At 57.0% G+C, this 20,527-nt stretch overlaps 2 protein-coding genes across 2 annotated transcripts; both read left to right on the plus strand.

The window, feature by feature from the left end:
- Positions 1-3,066: 3,066 nt before the first annotated feature.
- On the plus strand, positions 3,067-12,186 carry TGME49_294860 (hypothetical protein; the record flags this gene model as incomplete). The annotated part of the gene is made up of 5 exons (XM_002370214.1): positions 3,067-3,121; positions 3,518-3,620; positions 4,245-4,289; positions 4,618-5,251; positions 5,520-12,186. The coding sequence occupies 5 exons, from the start codon at positions 3,067-3,069 to the stop codon at positions 12,054-12,056; spliced, it is 7,374 nt and encodes a 2,457-aa protein (XP_002370255.1). The 3' UTR covers positions 12,057-12,186.
- A 2,091-nt stretch (positions 12,187-14,277) lies between these two features.
- Positions 14,278-20,425, plus strand: TGME49_294870 (universal stress family protein). Its single transcript, XM_002370215.2, has 3 exons — positions 14,278-15,357; positions 16,269-16,788; positions 17,416-20,425. Exons 1-3 carry the CDS (start codon positions 14,758-14,760, stop codon positions 17,592-17,594), a joined length of 1,299 nt encoding a protein of 432 aa, XP_002370256.1. The 5' UTR covers positions 14,278-14,757; the 3' UTR covers positions 17,595-20,425.
- Positions 20,426-20,527: the final 102 nt, after the last annotated feature.

Below are 20,527 nucleotides of genomic sequence, written 5' to 3' on the forward strand. Positions count from 1 at the left end.
TTTTTCTTTTTTGCCAAGCAGTTATTACTCACCTCATCCACTGTGATTACAGAACGTGTCAGAGTTGCTTGAAAGAATTGCCATAGAAGCAGAAGCGCCACAGTCCTTGTGTGGTGCCCCATTCGGAATTCAAGCGTAAGCCGAGTCGGCAACCGGCTTCCGCCGCTCCAGTTATTCGTTGAGAGTTTGCAGACTGGTCTGTAGCTCCTGGAGGGAAACATTGGTAAAGAGGCAAATGCGACGCTTCGCTTAGCCTTCTGCCATACCAGCCAATATCTGGGAACGGACTGCACGCCACAGGGGCTATAATATTTTTCAGGTTGCTTTTGTGTATCTCCGTAACTCCGTTGTTCGTACCGTGGAAGTCGTACACTGAGAAGAACAGAACCATCCTTTTCACTGTTCTCTTCTTTCCTCCTAAACGTATAGGCTAATGCAACAGAGCATTCAACAAAGAAATTACATTTGTCGACACTGCGGACGTGTACCGGTTTTCACTAGCTCGTAACGTCGATTTTTCACGAGCATTAGCAATTCCTTACCAAGTGTTCTATCACCTTCACTTGGTAGGAGGAACCTTCAAACAACTGTGTCCCTAGTATATACGGAAGCATTCTCGTTTGACGTCTAGCAAATACAGACATGTATCAAATGACCCTCAACCCACTACTCCCGGTTTGTGCTTATTATTGGTGCTGACTGCCTTTGTCTGCTTCATGTGACATGCCTCTTATTGCTTGGCTGGAGAATAGTGCGAGCGAGGTTGAAAGACGTACCTGATGTGGAACACAAAGAATCTGTGCAAACACAGAATTGCTACTACACGTTTTATCCTCTTCTTGTATGCCCATTACTGGTAGCGTCATCTCGGTCTTCCCTTTCGTAGGCAGAGTGGTGTCTACTGTTGCTTTTTATCGATGTACTCTTCTCCGTGATAGTAGCTCCCCCACCCTCTCTGATACGCTGGTTTGTCATTTTTCCTTTCTGTAACGTCCACGTTCTTCGCGAGGTTGGTGCGCTCTCTAATAACCGTCCGCCTCTTTATCACACGCCATCATGTCTCCTCTTTTCATGATGATGCCTCTCAACCTCGTATCGTCCCTCTCATTGAGGAAATCTTTTGTGTGTACTCTTTCTTGCGTCCGTGCTAGGCTTGCTGTAACCGCTGGCGTGTCTGCCCAGACACTGTTTCCAGCCCGCAGCGGGGAGAACGTCTTTGTGGCACAGAGTCTTTTAAAGCCATTTTCCCAAGGACACTGTTTTGCAGTTTTGGCAGCGGGATGGGGGAGGAGGCGAGGACCAGGCACTTTCTGTGTGCGCCTGTATCACTTGAACGCATTTTCAAAAGAAATTCCGTGGGCACAGATGTTGGCCTACGTACAGTGCGTGAGAACTGTATTTCCAAATGAGGTGGCTACGGGGCCAGAACAAAAGACATAAACGATTATTACACGAAGTCAAGAAGGGATGAACACCGAATAACAAGAAGACTGTAAGAAAATGAGCGGCTACGGACGAACATATACCCTGATTCTGGCGACGCCCGGCGTTCGCGCGGCAGCGTTTCGTTCCGCTGCGGTGGCGACCTCCGAAGCTAAAGTGGAGACGTTCCATGGTCAGGGTGTATTTCACACCTACGAAACTGAAGGAAAATAGTTGTTTCGGTGTTCAACTTCAAACTGTATCCGGTCTCTCTATCGTACAATTCCCGCTGAACCCTCCCCCCCACACCTTGTTTCCCCGATCAGTAGGAGTTTTGCGGGCGCAACCCGGGGAAATGAAGACGCTGTCCCAGATACCGGAGTACCTCAAGCTCCTGTAGAGGCACGCTGGTTCTTTTTTAGGGGGTTTACTCTGGAAGAAGCTAGGCAGAGTGAGCTAGGACCAAAAACGCGCGGAGCCCCGCATATTCTGTCGGCACCTCATCGGTAAACTGCTTGGGTCGCCGTGACGCACATGCTTCGCAGTGTTTGTTGCTGCTGTTGGCTTTACACAGGCTCCCGGGTGAGAGCTCGATACGACACAGTGCGCTTGGAACTGCCTGGAGAGTCCAGAAAAAGTGCGCAAATACAACACATGTCTCAGAAGGCGTTGTCTCCGTCCATACTGTCAGGGGTTGTCTTGCGAAGGCTGTTCGACGGTGTGTGTCTTGGCCGGCTGGAAGCATTTCCGATGCTCCCAGCTTTGTCTGCGGCGACTGTTCGACATCCCTTGCTGGTTCCAGCTCTTCCTCATATTGGATGTGCTGTTTTTCGTCTCCGCTTACATAGCCGGTTTACTGGGAAAGAACTTCAAACAAATGGTACGTTTTCCCGCTAACGTACGCCTACTGCGTTGCAAGAATCTGGCTGCTGCTGCGCGCTATTCTGTCGCTCAGCTGTCCGGTGTTAAAAAGACTCCTGGCTGCCTCTTGCTCGCTACATCGCCCCGTAACCTCCGTTTGTTTTCGACTATTCTCTCTTGTTTCTTACTTCAGCCCCAAAATGTTCACTGGAACCGGGTTTCCGGGGATTTACTTTCCCTCTGGCGGCCTTGTGCCTTGTCTGGCCCGCACACGGAACTTCTGTTCCGCGCCCTCCCCTACCGCGTTCCACTTGTCGGATGTAATGTGAAACTGGAGATGGTTTATTTTTCCCCAGGGACGTTTGTTTACCATTCCAACCTTTCCTTCGCAACTATCTACTTCATCGGCTCACGCCTTTGCCTTGTATTCGCGAGAAATCCTTCTTTTCCCATTCGCAGACGGTTGGGTCTGTCTGGTCGACCTCGCCTCTCCCGCTGCAAGCGTGCAGAGCCACGGCTGGTCCGAGGCCGGCGTTTTTTAAACCCACCCCCCTGTTTCCCTTTTCTTTTCTGGCACCCCTGTCGAAACTCAACAAGACCAGCAACTTCTGACCTGAAATGTCTTCTTTGACCTGCGAGTTATCCTGGCCTTCGACTTGCGTGCAGTTCAACTGCAGCCATGTATGCAGCCTTTCTGCGAGTCGGTACATCAGTTGCCTTTTTGTTCATATGGATCGGTGAAGACTAGACAAGGAGAAAATGAGGGAGGCTACAGTGCGGTCAATGGGCCGCAGCGACTTAATTGAGACATGCTGCCGACTCCAGAGGAGCTGCAAAGGTATGCGTCGCCTTTTCTGTTCCAGATGTGGCGGGACCGAGCCTCTGAGTTAGCTAAGTACGGCGCCAGTGCTCGTTTTCTCTTTTGCTTCGTGTCTAGCCTTCTTTTCGGAAGTCCCACAACTGCTGCACGCGAGAACCTGTCCAGAGAATCTTTTCTGCCAACGCTGGAGGCGATCCTGACGCGCCGTACGAGCGACTCTCCCCTGTGTCTACTTGGGCAGCTGAGTGACCGGGGAATGAGGTGTGAACACAGAGATGCATCTCTATTCTCCGCATCGGACATAATGTGTCTCGAGACACCTTGTCCACTAGGAATCCCCTCCTTACTTGGTCTTTGTTTCTCTCCGCGTACCGGCCATCTCGACCACTGCTGCATGTGGGCGTTTCTCTTCAGACTTACAGTGCTCCCTCGACGAGCTTCGCGACGAAGGTGCTCGCCTTGGGGCAGAGAAGGCCGACCTCGAACGCGAAGTTGCTCAAACGGAACTGCTTCTTGAGTAAGGCTTCTGTCAGCTTCGCCCTCGGAACAGTTGAGTTTTCTACCAATAGCGGAACACCGCTGTGTCCGGAAACATGACACAGGCGGCACTCGCCAGTGCACACGGTGTCTGGGTCAAAATCACATCGAACCAAAATCTCCAGTGATGGCACCAGCGGTTGTCTCTTAGACACCGAGTCTGTGCAGGAGTTTGTGTGACTCTCCAGGGTCGCCGGCTAACTGTCCATCAAACGAGCGAATTCTAGTGTTTTCTTGTGTGGTGCACAAGAACCGTGAAGCACTGAGTCGCCTGTGTCTCACAGCTGGAATCGTAGTCAGCGTTCTCTTGGTAATGAAGAGAGAACGTCTCTTCAGAAGTGGACACACATCGCGATTAGTACTGGGGCGAAACCGGGTCTTCGAGGAATCTGTGCGGCGTAACTCCTTGTCTCTGAGTGCGTCTGCATGCGTCTTTCTGCGGCTGGCCATCTCAGTGTACGGTTCGCGAACGGAACGCACCAGTGGCCTCTAGTCCTGTGGCGCAAAGAAGATCTGCTCGGGTGTACGCGGAAGAAGTTCAGGCTCTTTCAGATCTCTGTTTCATCCACGTCGGAAGGTTTTGCGTGTCTGTCGCTGCTCCCAGGCGCCTGCACCGCGACGACGGCGTCGTCGGGAACTTCTTCAAGGAGTAAGGGCAAAATTGTTTTTTTGTGTGGTTCGGGCAACATGCATGCAATCCTAACACATGATCTATGAGGACACAGGCTCTGGATGGAATTTATTTTAATGCCGTATTTTACGCTAGACAGAGCCGTTGAAACACCTGTCGAATCCCTGGTTAACTCCAACACTTTCAGCCGTCTCGCCCAGACCACCGCCGCCTCTTTCGTCGCATATCGGCTTCAGTTCCCGGTTGCAAAGAACTTCCTTCTCGTTTTCTGCTATAGACGGACTTACCCCAGCAAACTGCGGCTTTTGAACTCTGCGTTTCGTTGTGGTTTCTTTCGCTCTCGCAGTATCGGCATTCACCAAATTTCCGACTTTATCCAGCACGTCCGGACGCAGACTCCGGAAGCAGCTGCAGCAGCGGCCGCTGCGGCGGCTGCGGCAGCGGCGGCTTTTGGATCCTCTGCGAGCGCGCTGATGAAGGAGACGCAGAAGCATCAGTTCGGGATCCGGCGAGAACCTGTCCTAGATGGTCTCAGTAGACGACAAGCGGCCGGGCTCCGCGAGCAAGGACAACCCGTTTTTCAGGCAACACAGAGAAAGGGAGAGGCGCTGTTAAGCAGTGCGGAGCGAGCGGCGTCCGATAGCATTTTCACGACAGCCTCGTCATCTTCGCTGGCGGGAAAAACTCCCACGGAAGCAGCCAAGGAAATCGCCCGCGCCATGACCGAGGCCGCGACGGAGGCGTGGCACAGAACGAGCAGCCAGCGGCTTGGGCTGGCGGGAGCCGGGGAGAAGAAGGCCCACAAGGAGGAGGCTGAAAAGGCGTCGCCCTTGCTGGAAAGCGAAGAGAAGCAGGAAGAAAGGAGTCGTCAAGACCCCTTCTCCGACGAACTGGTCATGAGAGCCGTCGGACAACAAGGCGGGAGCAGCGTACGGGCCCTCTTGCAGCGGAAGCAGACGGAGGAGAGACTCCAGAGACAGGTGAGGGGGAAGAGACACGGACGGGAGGGCTCTGTGGAGAGCGACAGGGAGACCTGCAGATTGCGGCTTCACGGCGGTGCCAGAAAGGTAGACGGAGAAGGAAGAGGAAGGGAGGGCAGCGATGCAGAAGGAACCACGAGAGGGAAGGAAAAGGTTTACGTTGAAAAGTAATGTCAAGGGAAAGAGGTTTCCCCCCGTTACCGAGATTTTTCCGTTTCGCGCCTGTGGAGCCTCGCCTCACTTGCATGCGTCCTGTTTGTGTCCCCAGATAGCCCAGTGGCTCGACGACGCGAGCAGCCTGTCGATCGAGGAAGTCCCTCGGCCTTCTCAAGCTTTTCCAGTTCCAAGTTTGGCTTCCGGTCTGACTCCAGCTCTCTCTACTGTCACGTCTTACTCTTCATCTGGCGCGTCTCTTGCGGTGACGCCTGGCGTGTCTTTGCCTGTGGACCCACCCCGTGAGTCTGAGGCTGTGCGTGGGGAGCCCGGGTGTGAGGCAGGCGCGAACAGCGAGAAGGCTACTCAAGAAGGCCCAGCAGAAGTCTTCGAGGTGGAACCCGCTGGCGCAGATGTCCCTCTCTCGACACACGAGGAAAGACAACGCGCCCGCCAACTCTGCGACGCCAGGCTCCTCGCCATGCAAGTGGAGAAGGCCCTTGGAATGCTTGACATCGGCCGCTTCGCCCCGCAGTACCTACCCTCGGCGGCCTGCTCTGCTCCCGCGGACGCCTACTCGACGCAGAAGAAAGACGGCTCTGCGCCAGGCGAAGGAGACAGCCGCGCTGAAGGGAAAAGAGACGGAGACGCCTGCTCGGGTTTCATCGATGGGTCCAGTCTCGACGACCTCTGTGCACGCGTTTTCGGGGAACAGCGCAACGACACCGTCCCCCAAATAGAGGCGCCACAAAGAGAGAAACTGAGGCCGCAGAAAGAGAGACAGGACTCGAAGGCCGACTCCGACAAAGATGCAGTGGAGATGAAGAAGGAACTGCACAAAAGGGGCACCGCAAGCTGTGTAGACGCAGGTTCGCGGGGAGGTGGGGGCGTTTTAGAGACGAAGTCGAGCAAAGAAAACGATGAGGGTCAAGAGTCGGAGCGGTCGCCACTGTGCGAAGGTGCTGCGTCTCCCGCCGAGTCTCAGGCGGAGGAACAGCCGTCGGATGCGAATGGTCTTTCTTTGCAGCCGTCAAGTCAGGAAGACGGAGGGTTTTACGCCGCTTCAAGCGAGCTCAGAGAAGACGGAGACGGCTTAGAAACGAGCTCTCCGGAGAAAACGAAAATCGTGTTCGAGCGTGAGAAGCCTCGAGAAGAAGGCCGGGAACCCGCCTCAGTTCCTCCCGCAGAGCAGGCCGAAACCCCCAGCGCGGTGCACGCTTTGGCGCCGGCGTCTGTCACGTGGGAGGGGCCTCCTGCGCTTGGAGCCAGGGGGAAAAAGGAAGAAGCGGAAATCGGGAGGCTTTTTCTGGAAGAGGCTCACGGGGACACGACGACTGGGGGGGCTCCTGGGGCCTCCAAGTCGAGGAACGAGACGGCTTCCTTGCCTGCGTCGAGCTCTCCTTTCTCTCCCGCTTCGGCCATGACCGTGGAGTGCCAGCTGCTGCCTGATGGCGCTGTTTTTCTCTCCTGGAAATTTGGCCCCGAACCGCGAGCCCTCGTGGCTGCTGCGCCTGCAGGAACCTGCCGGCAACTCGAGGTCCAAGTGAGCGTCCTCGACCTCACTGCACAGTTCGAAGCCGCCTCGCTGAAGGTATCCTCTTCGAAGACCGCCTCGCCTTCCGGCCTCCTGGCGCCCATGCAGAAGACGCGGGCCGCGACGTTGCTTCTTGACTCGCTGCAACTCGAGCGAGAGTACCACTTGACCCTCATCGCGCGCTGCATGCAACTCACCTTTTCGACGGGCGTCGAGGAAGACTGTGGCGAGCCAGTTTGCGGCGTGACTGTCCATTTTCGTCTGCATGCAGACGGCCTGAGGAGCCTCCGCATGCGCCCCGTTAGTCTCTCGACTCTCGCCTTCTTCCCCACGAGGAGACACGCCGCCCCAGAGCTCCCTGCCTCCACACCCCACAACGCGCCTGCCCCCACTTCCTACCACTCTCCGTCTCTTTCCAACGGGGGAAACGGATCCAGCGCCGTGACGGATCAGGAATACTGTTCTGCCTCTTCATCTCCTCCGGCCTCTTCTTCTCTCGCCTCTTCTTCTTCTTCTTTTGTCGCCTCTTCTTTTGCTCGCGCCTCCGCTGTGAGGCAGAAAGGGGCAGGGCAACCCGTGCAGCCGCCTTGCGCGCATGTGGACGGCGAGATAGTCAGAGCGGACGAGCTTCGAGGAGTCGCTTGTTTGCCGGAGATGAAAACTCCGTTTAGCCAGCAGGCAGTCTTCTCGCCATCTTCGGCCCGCGCGGAGAGTGACGTCCCCAGAAGCGCGGAAGAGCGCGTTCAGAGCGAGGCGCCGGGGAAGGCCCCTGTGGGATGCATAGAGACAAGGCCCACTAATTGTGTCCCCGCCGCAGAGACTTCTTCACTTTCTCAGTGGACGTCGACTGACGAGAGCCCCTGCTGGCGTGCAAGTTCTCCAAATGAGTTTTTCTTTTCTCCAATTCCGACCGACGCCGGATGCACAAACGCGCGAACTCAGGTGGCGGGTTTCGCCTCACACCCGACGCCACCTGAGACTACCGCGTTTCACTCGGTCGCTGCGCGACCTCTCTCGGCGGCCTCAGACACTCGTGGACTTCTCACAGTCGCTTTCCAGTCGCCTGAAGGGGAGCGCGTGGGGCCAGTTGGGGGCGAGAAGGGGGGAACTCGCAGCTTCTCACCCTCTGGCAGTGAAGAGGTTACGCTTTCGACCGGCAGATCTGAGGTCGGAGTGGAGGCGCGCCCTCGAACGCTGGGTGTCTCTCCTCTAGGAAGGGAGAACATCTCTCGCTCCGCGTTTCCCCACTCTTCTTTTGGGGTTTCCCGGCCGTCTCCGCAGCTGGAGCCTACTTCGCATGCACCTTCTGTTGGCCTCCCCGTCGCTGGCTCTGCCGGAGGGACTCTTGGGTCTGTTCTTCCCGTTTTCCAAGCTCCTGGATATCCAAGCGGAGTGAGAGACAACCTTCCTTCCCCATTGCACCCTTCTTCAGTCTCCGCAGTTTCTTCATCGGTGCTGTTTTTTCCTCAGCCTGCGCAAGGCAATCTCGTACCCCACGCTACGAGGCTGGAAGCCCGTGCCTCTCCTCAGTCTCCATCCGCTCCGACAGTTTGCCTCGACTCCGCCCCCGAGAGCCTCCCCCTGGCAAGGTCGACGGCTGCCCTCTCAGACGTCGTCGAGTCGCTGAAGAGCTTCGAGGCTTCGGCCTGGCAGCTGGCCCGCGGGGGCGCCCGGGCGCACCAAGCGACGTTGGATGGTGGCGAGGCGTCGAGTCCTTCGCGGCTTCGCGGCCGGGGCCTGACGTCTCTCGGGTGTCTCTACACGCGCACAGACACCGAGCAGGGCGAGGAGGCAGAGCGGAGCGACGCGAGCGCCTTCCGAACTTCTCAGGAGCCTGGAGATGCATGCGCCGCGCCGGGGGTCAGCGGCTGCCGCCTCGGAGGAAGTCTCGGCTCTGCGGCGAAGGCTTCAAGCTTGGGAGCCGAGGGAGGTGGGAGAGTTCGCAGCTCTTCGTTCCGGAGAGAACAGAAACAGCAATGGGTGCAGTGCAGGAAGCAACTGTGGGCGATGCCAGAAAGCGTTCGCGTTCGCGCCTTGAGTTCCAGCACCTCGAAAACTCTCTCCGCCGGAGAGGCTCACCAGCCTGCAGCGACTCCCGCGCTTCAGCCGAACGCGGATTTCGCTGCTCAAGGCCCGACCGTGGAGTCGCGTCTCCCTGGCAGTTCTCCCGTGGCGCCTCAGAGCGGCTCGTCAGACGCCGACTCTCTGGCGTCCGGACTTCCCTGCGGGAGTCCAAGCCTCCATGTGCCTTCCCTAGGACAAGGCAGCGATTTCTCGCAGGGCAACGCGCCTTTGTCGCATGCAGTGCGTTCCTGGCCTCCAACTGAGGAGACGAACGCGCATCCAGGGAAGAAGAACCTGTTTCCAGAGACAGCGACTGACGCTGCGTCTCCACCCGTGGCGGAAGTTTTACACCGGGGGGGCACCTACGCTGCAGAGGCGTTTGCAGCCGCGCAGAGTCCAGCAACAGTTTCATCGACTGCGCCCGTGAGCGAAGGCAGTGGAGCAAAGAGACTCAATCCCAGCCGAGGGGCGACAAGAGACCTGGAGGCATCCGTGCCTGGCGCCCAAGACACTTGTCGCCATCCCGAAGCCCGCCTGACGACCGGCGGAGTCGCACCCGCTGCTACCTCTGCGTCTGCAAGAGATGTCTTCGGTTTGGAGGCAGAAAAAAGCCGCGTGAGAAGAGAAAACGAGACAGATGGGCCGAACCCGACCGTCTACGAGGTTGGCGCGCTCGCGAGTCTGATGGCGGTGCGAAGGCAAGAAGAAGAACTCAAGAAGGTGCTCCAGGAACAGAGAGTGAAGCAGCAGCAGCTCCAGCGACGTCAGCAGGATCTGCAGAGGCACTTGGAGGCAGCCGGAATCCGAGAGCAAAGACTCCAGGCGTCGCACAGCTCTCTCTCTGGGGCAGCGACTGCGCCAGAGAGCGACGTTGTTTCTGTTAAGTCGGGAGTTTCTCGTGATGCGTCAGACAGAAGGCCGACTCAGGCGGCGGGGGGAGAATGCAGCGGCATGAGTGCTTGTGGGACTTCTCTGGAAACACGAGTGGGAGCGGGAGAGCCAGGAGAAGGCAGAGATCAGGACTCGAGGGAAGGAGAAAAGAGCTTGCGAGGCGACCCTCCGCAAATGCCAAAGGTTGTCGGAAGTCTCGCGGTGAAGGCGGCTCCACCCGCCAACCTCTCAGTCATCGCCCCCAAGACGCAGACCCACCGCGAGGCCGCTGCGTCGCTCTCATCTTCGCCGTCTCGAGCCGCTCAGAGCTGCTTGCTGTCGGGCTCGGTCGCATCTGGTGTTTTCCCGAATCACAGATCTTGTTCCGTCGCTCCTGGGGTGTCTCTGCATGCGTCAGAGCCGCGCTTGTACTACGCAAACAGCCTCGTTTCCTCGCGGGAGGACCTGCTGACAGAGGCGACCAAACACTCCGGACAAGTCACCAACATGGTGTCTTCCTCGCAGGAAATCTTGCGTGCAGGGGAATCTGGTGTTTTCGCAGTCGCAACGGACCTCGAGAAGAGGCAGGAGGCACACCAGGGAGCGCACCCTCGAGTCCAGGGGCTGAGCCTCCAGAGTTTTCCACCATGCGGATTTCAGGACATCCCTGCAGGGGGACGGGAGCGACTGGGCGGCGCGGTTGGGGTGCCGACGGCACTTCCAGTCGTGGGCCTTGGAAAAAACGTCTCGCTTTTGGATGGAAAACGCATGCGATACGCTGGCGCGACCCAGAGCTCTCCTCAGCAACTGTGGGCGCCGGAGCTCGGCGCGCCTCTTCCCCGAGTTCCGCCGCTAGACCCGCAGATGGCTCAGGCCGCGCCGCGGCGGTTGTCCCCCAACCGACGGCCGACCGCTGGAGACACCTCACGGACCCTGCCGTCTCCCTGGAGCACGCCACAGCGCATGCATCGCGCGGGATTTCCTAACGCGCCTGCCGCTCCGGCTGCGGCTTCGCCTCTGGCAAACCGAGACCGCGCTGCGAGGACTCCCTCGACTGAGACGGGCCTGCGCCGCGTGCCCTTGGGAGATGGTGGGGACGGCGCCACCGGTCAGAGCTCAGGGGAGAAGCAAGTGAAGGAGACGCAACAAACAGATACTGAGGCCTCCTGGGGCTCCCGCGTCCTCACATCTCTGGGAAGTGCTGTCTTGGCCTTGAGCCCCTCGCGGTCCTCCGCCCTTTCGCAGGCTTCTGTCTCTCTGCAGGCTTCCACCTCTCTGCAGACGCGACGTCGCTCGCTGGAACCGGTTGGCCGGGTCGACGGAAGACCCAGCGCCGCTCTGCTCCCGCCGGAACTGAATGCGTCGGCGTCCCCGAGTCTCTTCGCAGCTGCGTCGCCGCCCCGCTCTGTGGCTGCCGACCCCCGACTGATGCACACGATGTCTCTCTCGATTCAGCCGATGCCCCGGGGTATCTTGGCGCCTCAGGGAAATCAAGCCTTCCCGGGGTTGCCGTTAGTCCCGGCGAACGCACCCGCTCCTCGACCGGTTGCTGCAGCGTCGTCCGTTTCAGGCGTCTCCGTGTTCCCCTCTCCGGGGGTTGTTTCTCCGTCTGTCACAGCTTCTTTCTCGAGCGCTGCTCAGGTCTTGCCAGGAAATGCACTCGGGGGTGCCGTCCACCCCCAGTGTTCTGGGTTTGGGCTTCTTCGGCCGGCTTCAGGAGCTCCGAGTTCGCCGGTCGTGTCTGCTGCCCGCCTCCCGCCGGGTGCTTCTGCGGTCCATACACCGAAGGCGTTGACTTCCGGGGTCGCTAGGCCGGCCCCGCTTTCGTATGCGCACCACCTCGCAGTGACATCTCAAAACAGCGGAGTCGCAGCCGCTGCTTCACTCGCAGTCCCAGGCGACGGGAAGGAGAACCGTGGAACGCACGAGGCGGCGGAAGTGACCCGCCTACAAGAAACTGCACCAGGAGCTCAGGCAGTGCAGGCACCCGTATATAAACCGGCCTCTTTTGTGTCGCTCTCACAGGGAGAAGCGAGGGAAGGCCCAGGTTCGCAGAGTGCCAATGCTGTCAGTGCCAAAGGTGGAGATACTGCGGGACACTCAGGAACTGCGCAGCTGCTGCGGCCGAGCTCTGGCCCCCCGGGGGGCGCAGGGAAGCTGGGGAGACAAGTGACGTTTTACTGAAATTAGGAATTGGACGAACGCGCTTTGTCCGCGCCGTCCGCATGCGTTGGCTGCCAGATGCAGGTCACAGACTACAAGACAGGTGTCTCAAAAGAAGCTAAGGCCCCGCGGCACAGGGGGGAGGAGGATACGACTCCCCAAGTGAGGAAACCACAGAGAAGAAAGAATCGGGGAACGAGGATTAGGAGAGAGAGCAGTGCTAGCGGGGAGACGAGGGGAAAGAAAACTGACGTAGGCGATCCGAAAGGCAGTCTGGACGAAACTGTGTACACGTTTGGCCCTTTACGTTTGCTGCCTGGGTTTCCCGGTGGGGTGCGATTTGCTGCCGCGGACGTGGGGGTAGTCGGATACTTTGAGTTTTTTTTCGACCTGCGGATTCTGTAAAAGCAATGCTCTAGAGAAGAGGGAAGGCGACATCGCCGTCGTGTATAGGGCGTTTCGTTCTTTTCTCGCGTCTGTCTCGGGTCCGTCATTTGTATCGGCGCTGCGTGCAAAGAGTGTGTTTTGGTCCACTCACCAACACAACAGGTCTCTCTTGATTAGTACTGGTTTCCCTGCGAAATGCCGAAACCAAAACTGCTTCTCTGCAGGCGTGAGCCACGCGAACAAATTCAAAGAGCAGCGGTCACAGAGTTTCGGTGTTCTGCGTCGGCTTCGGCGCCAAAGTCCGGCCGTAGGGTGTAAAGGCGCGGTGCAAGGGGGCCTCGGTGCGAGTGGCGCAGCCTTCCAACTTTTTGCAGAACTCAATTCATGACAAAACTCACATCAACCTACACTGCAGGCTAGTGCCACGATCACGACCAGCCTGATTTGCCCCAGACATTCCTTTGTGTCGGCTGTTCTACCATAGCAGATACTGAACCCACGGTAGCCATTTGGCGTCTGTCCTCAGCACATGAGTATAAAGCAACTTAAAGCGCGATATCTATACTGGCTGTGGTCTCCTGGTTGACGTCAACCACTCGAGCGAGTTCCAGAAGGAACATTTTATTTGCATGAGACGGCGATGATGCCTGTTGGAAACTTGCCTCTGTTCAGTTGCGTGTGCGAGCGTCCACTGCTTCCCGATTTTATCACGGGTACGGAGAAGCAATTACACCGCTCACGAAAGTGGGAGGGAATACGCCGTTGTGACTCTATGAGATCAGTGCTCGGAGAAAAAGGAACTCATACTTCGATCACGACGGTGCGAGAAGCGACGTGAGCTCGAGCAGCCTCTTGAAACTAGCCGTCGACACGGGGCTGTTTCGAGAATCCAGTTTTGTACAGGGTCAAGATTTCTGCAACTTTCCATGCAGAGAAACGCACCGGAATGTTCAAGAATACTCCCCCCAGCACGGATCAAGAAATTGACAGACACCGTACGAATATCGAGTTCGACCTTACCAGTAGTAACCCCTTTTCTATCCTATACTTTGTCACCCCGGCTTGAAGCCGTTCACGTTCAGGAGGGCAAGGCAACAAGGTGGCCGATTTGTGTACACTTTGAGCGCCTGAGGACTCGCAAGCGGCTGAGTGCCCGTATATAAGCCGGCGCACAAAAAGGCGGCTTCAACTTTCGTGGTTCTTTGCGGTAGAAGCAGCAACTGCGAAACACGGTTGTTTCTCGGGACTGGTAAACGTGTAATGATTGCGTTCTCAGCCTATTTTCACTGTTGAGTTTACCAGTTCCTTGCAGTTTCACCCTCCCGCCCTTCCACCCGCACTTAGGGCGCAAGCTCTTGTTCGGTTCGACTTAACCTAGCAAGTTTCAGCCAAGGAACAGCTTGAGCACTCCCTAAGACAAATAGCCAATCGCCACTGCCACGCCACACTCTCGAAAACTGGAAACCCCGTGAGACCTCTCCGCTGTTCTGACTGTCACCCCACCATCCGGACGCAAGTCATAGTTTGCAGCGTCCGCACACAAGGGTGGAAACGGGAAATGCTGCAGCCCTGGATCTGTAGCTCTGCTTTTCTACGTGGAGACTGCAGGAAATCTCAATACCTGACACAGAGCCCCTCAACCCGTTTTGGACCCTCCGCAACAGAGGACTCGGAACATTTACCAATGTTCTGCGAGAGGTGGCCGCCGTGGGCAAACAATTCGCTGGGATCACGCGGAAGAGAAAGAAACTTTGCGACAGGAGCCGCGCTTCTCCGCAAAGACGAACGGCCGGCTTCTGCCAGTCGAACGGCTGGGAACCGGAAAACCCTGCAGGTCCGGCGGCGGCCGGTCGTTGACTTTTGTTTTTCGGCCAAAAAGACACTTTTATGCGCTCTCTTTCCGGACTTTGAAAATCTGGTGCCTTTTCACGGACCAGGTTGCGGATTTTTTCGTCGAAAAGACGCGTTCTCAAGCCCTTTGAAATTATTATTTCGCGTGAACTGCGGCGCCGACCGAGCTGCGCGCCGTTTTTGCGTCTCTTTGTATTGTTTGTGTGTTTCTCCGTGTGTTGTCCGTGGTTCGCTTCTTTCGTGAGTCTCGTGTGTGTGTCCCGTTGTCTTCCTGACACCGTGCGTGCGTTTTTGTCCCCCAAAATTCAGCTCCGTGCGCCCTGCCCCTCGCGTTTTCTGTGCCCCGTGCGTTCCGTTCAGTGTACATGCTCTGCGTGTTTCAACCAACCGTCCTCTGCCAAGAGCCTAGCCTTTTCTCCCGCTTCTTCTGCGTGCCGTTTGGCCCCGTTGTCTTCAGCCCGCCTGCACCTCGTCTCACCTCGCGATGTATCCAGGTCCCGCACCAGCGTCCATCGTCCCCATCGACGGGTTCGCCAGCTCTTCCGTCTGCAATGGCTCCTGGCCGTCGCCGTGTCCCCTCTGCGCCTCGCCTGTGCTGAGCTGCTCGCCGAGGCCCCTCGCCTCGCGCTCACCCGCCCGTTCGCTCTTGACGCCGCGCGTCGTCCCCGCCGACTTCCTCCTGCCGCCGCCCTCGGCCAGGGCGCAGAACGGCGCGCAGCAGGAGAGTTCTGCCTCGGGAGACAGCGGCCGCAGAGACAGGCGCTGCGCATGCGGCCCATACGCCCAGGACGTCAGGAGTCGCGAGGTCAGCTACGCCAAGTCCGAGTGGGGTTGGGGGGAAGGCAATCAAAGCGCTGGGCCGAATCAATGCGCGTTCTGCGGAGGCACTCAGAGCGCGGTGCTCCAGCGACGATTCTCCTCCTTCTTCCAGGAGTCGGTCACCTGCACTTCTGGACAGAATGTCGAACTCCTCATCTGGGGCGTCCGCAAACTCATCGAAAACGACTTCCCCTGCCTGTACAACCGAAACGGCATCGAGCCGCGCGGCACTGAGGAGGAACTCCTCGACCGAAGCAGTTCAGATGTAAGTCAGCTGTCACAGAAAGGAAAAGGGAGTCTCGCTCTTGCAAAGACGCATGAAGGAAGGAATGTCCTGCACGTTCCAGAAACGCAGGAGAATGTTGCCTTGAAGCGTCAAACTGCTCTCGAAGGGACATCATCCGCGTTCTGTGCCGTGGAAATAGCGAACGGCCAGGTGTCGGAAACGCTGGGGTGTGAAGGTCGGGAAGATGCACTGTTAGTGGCTTGTTGAGATTCTGCCTGTGTGCGTGGCGATTCACTCGATCTGCTACGCCTCGAATGTTCGCGAACTCTGAATCTTCGCATTGAAACCTCGCAGGTTTAAGGAACTTGGCCGAGTCTTCAAGCGCTGTGTTTAGTCTCTCAGTGTGCGTCCGTGTGGGTCGAGAGAAGAATCGACAATTCAAACAAGCCTTGCGCCTTCGGAACGATGTTCCTGTATTTGCGTTCTTCTTCCGCCGCGACTCTCCACTCTGACTTCCTCGCTCGCGTTTTTTGTCTTCTTTCGGGGGCGCTGCTTTCCTCACAGATTCTTCCGGAGAGACGCTGTCCTCTGTTTTCTCCTCCCTCCTTTTTTTGTGACCGGCGGCACACGCTTCCCCCTCTTCTTTTCAAAACGCGTCCTGTTCACTGAAGTTCCGCCAGAAAACGTTTCCTGTACCTTAGTAGGTGTTGCTGTCCCGACGTTTGCACTCGGGATGTGGTATCTCTCTCTTTCTGTGTCCTTGATTTCCTGCTCTTTTTTTTCTTCTGTATCGTGAGTGGGACCTTGAAACGTAGCCCTCTCGCCCGTGTTCCTTCCCTCCTGTGCTGCGGCCTCAATTGCCTCCCGTCTTTTGCTGGTACCTCGTTCTTCCTCTCTGCGTCATTCTCTTTCTTCGACTCCTTTCCCTGCTTGTACGCTTCTTTCTGCAGTCGGAGAAGTGCTGTGCGTCGCAGGCGTCTCGGCCCGGCGACGACGAGCTTCCGTCGACTTCCGAGCAGACGCCGACGCACGAGTTGAAGAGTCCAGCCTCTGCGCCGTGTGGAGGTTCTCCACTCTCCGCAGGTTTCGTGATCCCCTTCGGCCGGGCGCTGTCCTCTCCGGGACTCGGCGACTGCTGGTGCGGAGGCGGCGTGAACGCGGGAGGCGTCTCGTGCGAGGAGAGACAGATCGTGGTGGTCTCTGTCGAGGGCCATCGGCAGCGCGACCGAACTGTCCTGAAGTGGATCAGGAACAACGTGTTGAAGTCTGGAGACGTCGTCGTCCTCGTCACGGCCTGGGAGCGTGCAGAAGACCCGAAGTACCTCAAAGTCCCAGGCATGATCCTCAACTCCTTCGTGGACGCTTCCAGTTACAACATCGGGATGGTGAGCAAACTCAGCGGACGCCTCAAACACCTCGCCGCAGCCCTCCTCTCCGACTGCCGCGTGTACCCCCTCATCGTCCCTCTCTGTAAGTGAACAAAGAAGCGGTGGCTGCGCCAAACAGAGGAGGAGAGGGGAGGGGAAGGGGAAAGAGACGTCGAAAAGAAAGGTGGAGCTGAAGGGCGAAACGTGGAAGAAAAGAAACGCAAAGGAACCTTGCGCTCAGACGCCACAAGCGACATCGTGGGCTTTGAAGGCGTCGTGGTAGTCCGGGGGAGGGTGAATGAGTGGCTGTGTGGGGAGTAGCGTGTGTATGGACACCCGCGTTTCAGTTTCAGCCAATGATGTCGATTTAGGGTCACTGACGCAGCGCCTGTCGAGGAAACGTTTTCTAGGTGTGTCTGTGTAGAAACCAACGAGACGGAAGTAGATAAGCGTGCAGACAGTCTAAGCGTCGTGCAAGCGCATGCGTATAGGTGGTGCATGCGGTGGTGAACTTGCTCTTAGGCGGAGAAGGGATTCTTCGATTCCTCTCTTACGGCTCCGGCTGATGCATAGAAAGGCCTCATGTCACCCCCACAGCGCCCTAACTGGAAAAAATGTGTATCTTTAGCTGAGGACTTGCGAGTTTTTTTCACGATATTGGTAAATCGTGGCACGGATGCCTCGCCAGCAGGTTTGACAAAGTCAAGCCGTGTTTTCTGTTTTTCTGCAGCGAGGGTGAACAAGACGTCTGTGGGGAATCTCCTCTGCCAGTGCGCGAGCGACTTGCAAGCAGACGCGCTCGTGGTCGGTTCACATGGGCACACCTCTCTGCGGCAAGTGCTCTGCGGCTCAGTCTCGCGTCACGTCCGCTCGCATGCAACCTGCAAGGTGGTGCTGCCGCGAGTCTGAGAGACCCATCTGGACAAGGCACGCCTCCTTTTTGGGGTCGCTGGCGGGTTTTCTACCTCGGAAAGACCTACGATCTCCAATGGGTTCTTTTTTTAGACTTTTATGCATTTTCGGGGACCTGCGATACGTTGTGAAATTCGTTCCTGTGCATGCATGCCTCCAGTGCGCCAAGTCGACGCACCCTGATTCTAGCCTCACCTCCCGCTTCCTCAGTTCCGCCTGCTGTCCGCGTTAGTATTACGTCCTGTGTATGTGTGTGGATGTGCGACGCGTTCATGGAAAAGCCGACTGCGTTTCGTGCGTCCACTCATTTTCGTCTGTTTCGCGGTTTCATGACTGTCCGTGTGTCGTGTGTGCCTGTTTTTGATATATGAAGTGCAGAGCATCCAGTGTTTTCTGCATTTTCTGCTCACAATATTTCTCTCGGCCTCTCGTTATCGGGGACCGAGGTAGGGGGCTTTTGAGTTCGTCTTTGCGTGCAAAAATGGTTCAATGAAGAGCCTTCCCGTCGGAAGGCGCTCTCCCCATTTTTTGTTTTGTTCTGTTTTTCCTCCCTGCGCCAATGGAGAAGGATGCAAGGCATCTGACGAAAGCATATTACTCTTTTCGAGCACTCGACGCAGCGCTGTGTTAGGACTGCGCGCGATGGAGCGCCCCATGTAGTTTACTGACTTTTGGAGACCAAGAAGGAAAGAAGAGCGAGAGCAAATCTAGTGAGAAGGCGACGGCAGACGGGCGTGGAGAACGACCCCCGCCTGTCCGTGGTTGTTTCTGTCTCTCTCGGTGCGTGTCTGCCGCGTGAGACACGCGAGAAACAGTTCGGCTGGAAATAGCGGTGCGAGTGTGTGCGGCGGAGAAGACTGCACGTCGCTTCTTCGAAGGTGTGTCACTTCTTTCTGTGTTTTTTTGTGTGGTGTCTAGCTCATCTCCCGCTTCTCGTGTGAGTCGGAAACGTGAGTTTCTCTCGTGACGTTTATCGACTAAGAAAAAGTCGCGTGCAAAAATGCAACCTCTGTGTCTTGAAGACGGCGAGGACCACCCCCGAAGAAGTTGCGACGGATTTTGACCCGGCACGGTTCGCTCTTAGAGAGTTTGTGCGAGACGTGAGCGACAGTGCCTGTTCCGTCCTTCGCTTCCCGCATCCTCTATTTTTCGCGGCGCTGTACTCCAACAATACTTTCCCTGGGTTGCCTCGCAGCTCGCCGGTACCGCCGTGGTCCGGCGCTGCGGTCAATGTGTACAGAGGCGTCGTTTCGTGTGTGCCTGTGTAGACACGCGTTTTTGCGTGGTGTTCCATATTTTTGTGCCTTGAGGTGCGGGGACTGCGAGGCTGAAGTCCCGTCTTTCGACCTGGTTTCCCGGGCGACTTCAGAGAGTGCAGACAGTGGTGGAACGTGGTGCAGTGCCTCTCGAGGTCGGTTCCCGCGCCCCAGGGTCCTTCTCTTCGAGAGACGGGCTGACGAATCGACGCAGTCGAACCCGACATACGAGGAAAACAAAATTGCGCGTCGTAGCAGACGCGAAAAACAGACGAGTGGTTTCCTCGCCTGCTTCCTCTTGCCTCGATTTGTGAAACTCTTCGCGTCAAACATCGTGACTGAACCGTGCTCCACCAAGGAGAGGGGGGGGCGCCAGACGCAATCGAGACTTTTTGCTTCGGGTGTACGGACACCCGAAACGGCCAGAACTCGGGGTGTACATACACCCGAGACCAAGACAGAGTGGCCAGTGACAGCCAACAAAGTGCCTCTTTCTCGTGGCGAGCAGCAGCGGCTGCGGATGAAATCGCTTGCCACAAAACGGTGCACATGTCCTTTCTTCGACGGTAGACCCACAGCGGTGGAACGGAGCTTTTCGTGTGCGATCGTGGCCTGTCTCTTTTCTTCCGGACAGGCGTCTTCTGGGTTTTCTGCGGTCCGGTTTCGTCGCCGGTTGCCCCAGAACGCGTGTGTGACTACCAAGTGTTCAGGTGCAAACATTTCGTTAGCACGTTCTTGACACGGCAGGCGATCTCCACTTCGCGTGGGGAGCCCGATGTGTCTCAGACGGATTCTCTTTTCTCTGCCAGAAGGCGCAGCAGATGCGGAACGGCGTGCGTTGTGCTGCTGTCGCGCCCCTGCTGTGTCGCTGCTTTCTCCAGTGCATGCGCCCGCAACAAGAGAACGCGACCTCGCGCCCCGTTTTCTCTTTGCAAGCGCAGCGGTTGAGAGACAACAGAGCAAACGGAGAACTCTTGTTTCGCTTTTCTGACAGTTCGTGAGTTGCTTGCAGCCTCAGCGTACTCTCTCATGTTTAGCGCAGACATGTCCTGTCCCCGGCGGGATGACATGGTCTCTCCTCTGTTCGTGCGATTTCGAGTGTGCCTGGTCTCCATCTCCCTCTTTTTTTCGTGTCCGTGGAAACCTCCCTGTGTGGGTGAAAGACAAACGTGCAGTGCGCTTCGTGCTCGTGAAAAACAGAGAGAGTAAACGTGTGTGTGTGTGTGTGTGTGAAGGCAAGCGCCTTCGCATGTGTCTCTTCTCCCCGCTCCACGGCAGCGCTGCGTCGAACAAACGGGGGGTGGCTACGAGACACATGAAGTTCTCAAAATCACACACCCTCCCGAGGGAGCTTTAGAATTCACACACAGCTGGCCATTCGCAGTGCGTGTAAAACACCCGAGAATTTCGGAGTTGGGAGTCTCTCAGTTGCTTCGAGGCATCATCGTCAGTTCATTGCACCGCGTCGGCATATGGTATGTTCAAACATGCTGCGAAAAAAGAATTCCGTTGAGCATTTCTGCGAGCCTGTGAACGACACACTGTATTCGAGGCAGTTGCCTCTCAGCACACACATCCGAGCGCCGAGCAGCATTCATAAAGTTCGTAGCCGCCGGCCAGTGCGCAAGTTGGTGGAAGATCTCTAATGAGGACCTTTTGGTAACACACTCAAAC

The sequence above is a fragment of the Toxoplasma gondii genome, chromosome Ia (assembly GCF_000006565.2).
Source record: "Toxoplasma gondii ME49 chromosome Ia, whole genome shotgun sequence".
In the NCBI taxonomy this organism is placed as follows: domain Eukaryota; phylum Apicomplexa; class Conoidasida; order Eucoccidiorida; family Sarcocystidae; genus Toxoplasma; species Toxoplasma gondii.

Excerpts from the sequence above, each read along its gene's own strand:
- TGME49_294870 (XM_002370215.2), top strand. The coding sequence starts at position 14,758 with ATGTATCCAGGTCCCGCACCAGCGTCCATCGTCCCCATCGACGGGTTC. Across the intron at positions 15,358-16,268 it reads TCGACCGAAGCAGTTCAGAT|TCGGAGAAGTGCTGTGCGTC; the intron begins GTAAGTCAGCTG and ends TTCTTTCTGCAG. Across the intron at positions 16,789-17,415 it reads CCCCCTCATCGTCCCTCTCT|CGAGGGTGAACAAGACGTCT; the intron begins GTAAGTGAACAA and ends GTTTTTCTGCAG.